This window comes from Nannospalax galili, unplaced genomic scaffold (genome assembly GCF_000622305.1).
Source record: "Nannospalax galili isolate Female #2095 unplaced genomic scaffold, S.galili_v1.0 C49708384, whole genome shotgun sequence".
NCBI classification, from domain to species: domain Eukaryota; kingdom Metazoa; phylum Chordata; class Mammalia; order Rodentia; family Spalacidae; genus Nannospalax; species Nannospalax galili.
Genome location: NW_008480881.1, coordinates 336 through 2,689, shown reverse-complemented (window position 1 = coordinate 2,689; position 2,354 = coordinate 336). Strand labels below are relative to the sequence as shown.

Sequence of the window (2,354 nt, the reverse complement as noted above, 5' to 3'; positions counted from 1 at the left end):
GCCCTGGCTCAAGGGAACAGAGCAGAGCCACCACTGCCCGTTGGGTCAGAAGCCGACCGGGGAGGTAGGTTCCCACCGTGTCCAACCTGGGCACACCCAGGTGCCTGGCCAGCCAGAACATTCTGTCTGACCCAGTGAAGTGCAGTGGTTCCTGCTGGCCCTGTCTTAGGACAGACAGGCTCACACCCATACACCTCCCTCTGGTAGCACAGGCTAGCCTGGAGCTAGGCAGTGGAGAGGGGGAGAGGGCGCTGCTGAGGTTCCAGGCCCCCGTCATACCCACTTGTGTTGGGACAGTGAAGCCCCGGACCTCAGAAAGTTTTATTAGAAAGAAAAAAAGTAGGCATTCTGGCTGGGGTTTTGCAAGGTGAATAGGTGTTCGACAACTCTGCCATCCAAACACACAGCTAGAGAGACAAAAACAAACCATTCAGATCACAGCATCTCAGGATGTGGGACAGTCCAGGGTGGTACCCATGGAGGTGGGAGAAAGTGGGGTCTTTTCACTGTGTCTCACTGACCGCCACCTGTTGCTGGGGAGGGACTGGATACCCACCCATCTTTTCAGAATGCTGCTCCTCCTCCTGGCTCTCTATGTAGCGTCCACTGAAGGTATCACCCCAAACTTCCAAGAATGCCTGGTTCTTCATTCAGCCAATGGCAGCACTGTGACCTGCTACTCTCCAACTGTGTTCCCTGGGTCCCTCCCGGCCGACACCGTCCATCTGTCCATCGAGTTCTCCAACTTGACCCAGCTACCCGTGGCCGCCCTATGGGATGTCCCTGACCTGGTGGAGCTGCATCTGTCAAGCAACCACCTGGAGTCGCTGTCCTCCAATGTCCTCCTGTGGGTGCCCAGGCTGCGGGTTCTGGATCTGACCGGCAATGCCCTCCGCAGCCTGCCCCCTGGCCTGTTTCACGCGTCGGCAGCCCTGGACACCTTGGTGTTGAAGGAAAACCGTCTCCACGACCTGAACACGTCCTCCCTGCAGGGTCTTAAAGCCCTAGGTCACCTGGATCTGTCTGGGAACTGCCTGCGGTCACTGCCACCCCAGCTGTTGGCCAACCTGACTGCCCTGCGTGTCCTTGACCTTGGGAACAACCTCCTGGAGTCTCTGCCTGAGGACCTGCTGCAGGGTCCCTTGCAGCTGGACCGGCTGCATCTGGAAGGGAACCAGCTGGCGGTGCTGGGGGCCAAGCTGCTGGCTCCCCAGGGTTCCCTAAGGTACCTTTTTCTCAATGACAACAAGGTGGCTACAGTGGCCGCTGGTGCTTTCCAAGGCTTGAATCAGTTGGATATGTTAGATCTGTCTAATAATTCTCTGGCTAGCACACCCCAAGGCCTGTGGACATCGCTCGGGAGGCCGGCCAGGGACATGGGGGATGGCTTTGATATTTCCCACAACCCCTGGATCTGCGACAGCAAACTGCATGATCTGTATCGCTGGCTGGATGCCAACAGACACAAGATGTTCTCACAGAATGAAACACAGTGTGCCGGACCCAAAGCCTTGAAGGGCCAGCGGCTCCTGGCTTTGGTGGGGTCCCAGTGAGGTGTGAAGCTGTAGTGTAGTGGGGGCTGTGGCAGGAGAACATGGCACCCCACTGAGTGATGAGCCCCTCTACCTTATTGGCTGCCCATCCAAGTCACACAGGCTTCACAGCCACTTTGCCTTCCTCTGCTGTTCCTTCTTCCAGGATGCTCTGCATCTTTGAGGATGCTTCTCCCTTACTTCTCGTGATTCTTTCCCTTTCGCTAAGCCCCCAGATCACTCCTGTCTTCCCCTGATGGACCTCAGGCCACATCAACTTTATCTGGCTTCGACTTGTCTATTTTAGGGGGAGGAGTCCCCCAGGTAGTTAATAAATAACCCTCGAAATGATTGAACAATTCATGTAATTTCTTTTTGTTTTTAATTTTGTGTGTGCACATGCCAGCATGCATGCCTTGGTTTGCATGTGGAGGGGAAGACAACTTGCTAGAGTTCGTTCTCACCTTCCACTGTATGGGTCCTAGGGATGGAACTCATGTCCTCAGGCTTGGCTACAAGCCCCTTTACCTGTTCAGCCATCTCGCCACCTGTTTATTTTTGAAACAGGGTCTTTCTATGTAGTCCAGGCTAGGCTGGAACTTATCGGCCTCCTGTCTCAGCCTCCCGGGTGCTGGGATGCCAGGCAAGCACCCACCGCCCTCCCACCCTCGGGCATTCACATGCTACTTGTTCTCCCTCGAAGCCACCCTAGGTCACCAGGAGATGCAGGGTCTAGGAACCAGGGCTCCACGCTGGGGCTCCTCATAGACAGTCCTTGGGGCAGCACCACCCCCACCCCCATCCTGGGTCCAAGACAGAAAT

The 2,354-nt window shown here is 55.9% G+C and overlaps 1 protein-coding gene across 2 annotated transcripts; it reads left to right on the top strand.

The window, feature by feature from the left end:
• Nucleotides 1-6: 6 nt before the first annotated feature.
• On the top strand, nt 7-1,895 carry LOC103728557 (leucine-rich alpha-2-glycoprotein-like). Of its 2 annotated transcripts, none has more exons than XM_008826538.3 (2): nt 7-64; nt 542-1,895. In XM_008826538.3, exon 2 carries the CDS (start codon nt 570-572, stop codon nt 1,551-1,553), a length of 984 nt encoding a protein of 327 aa, XP_008824760.2. In that variant the 5' UTR covers nt 7-64; nt 542-569; the 3' UTR covers nt 1,554-1,895. The 2 variants fall into 2 exon arrangements, with proteins under 2 accessions (XP_008824760.2, XP_029416231.1); XM_029560371.1 differs by having other exon boundaries at nt 9-64; nt 569-1,895.
• Nucleotides 1,896-2,354: the final 459 nt, after the last annotated feature.

Coding starts and splice junctions, on each gene's coding strand:
- LOC103728557 (XM_008826538.3), top strand. CDS start 570: ATGCTGCTCCTCCTCCTGGCTCTCTATGTAGCGTCCACTGAAGGTATC.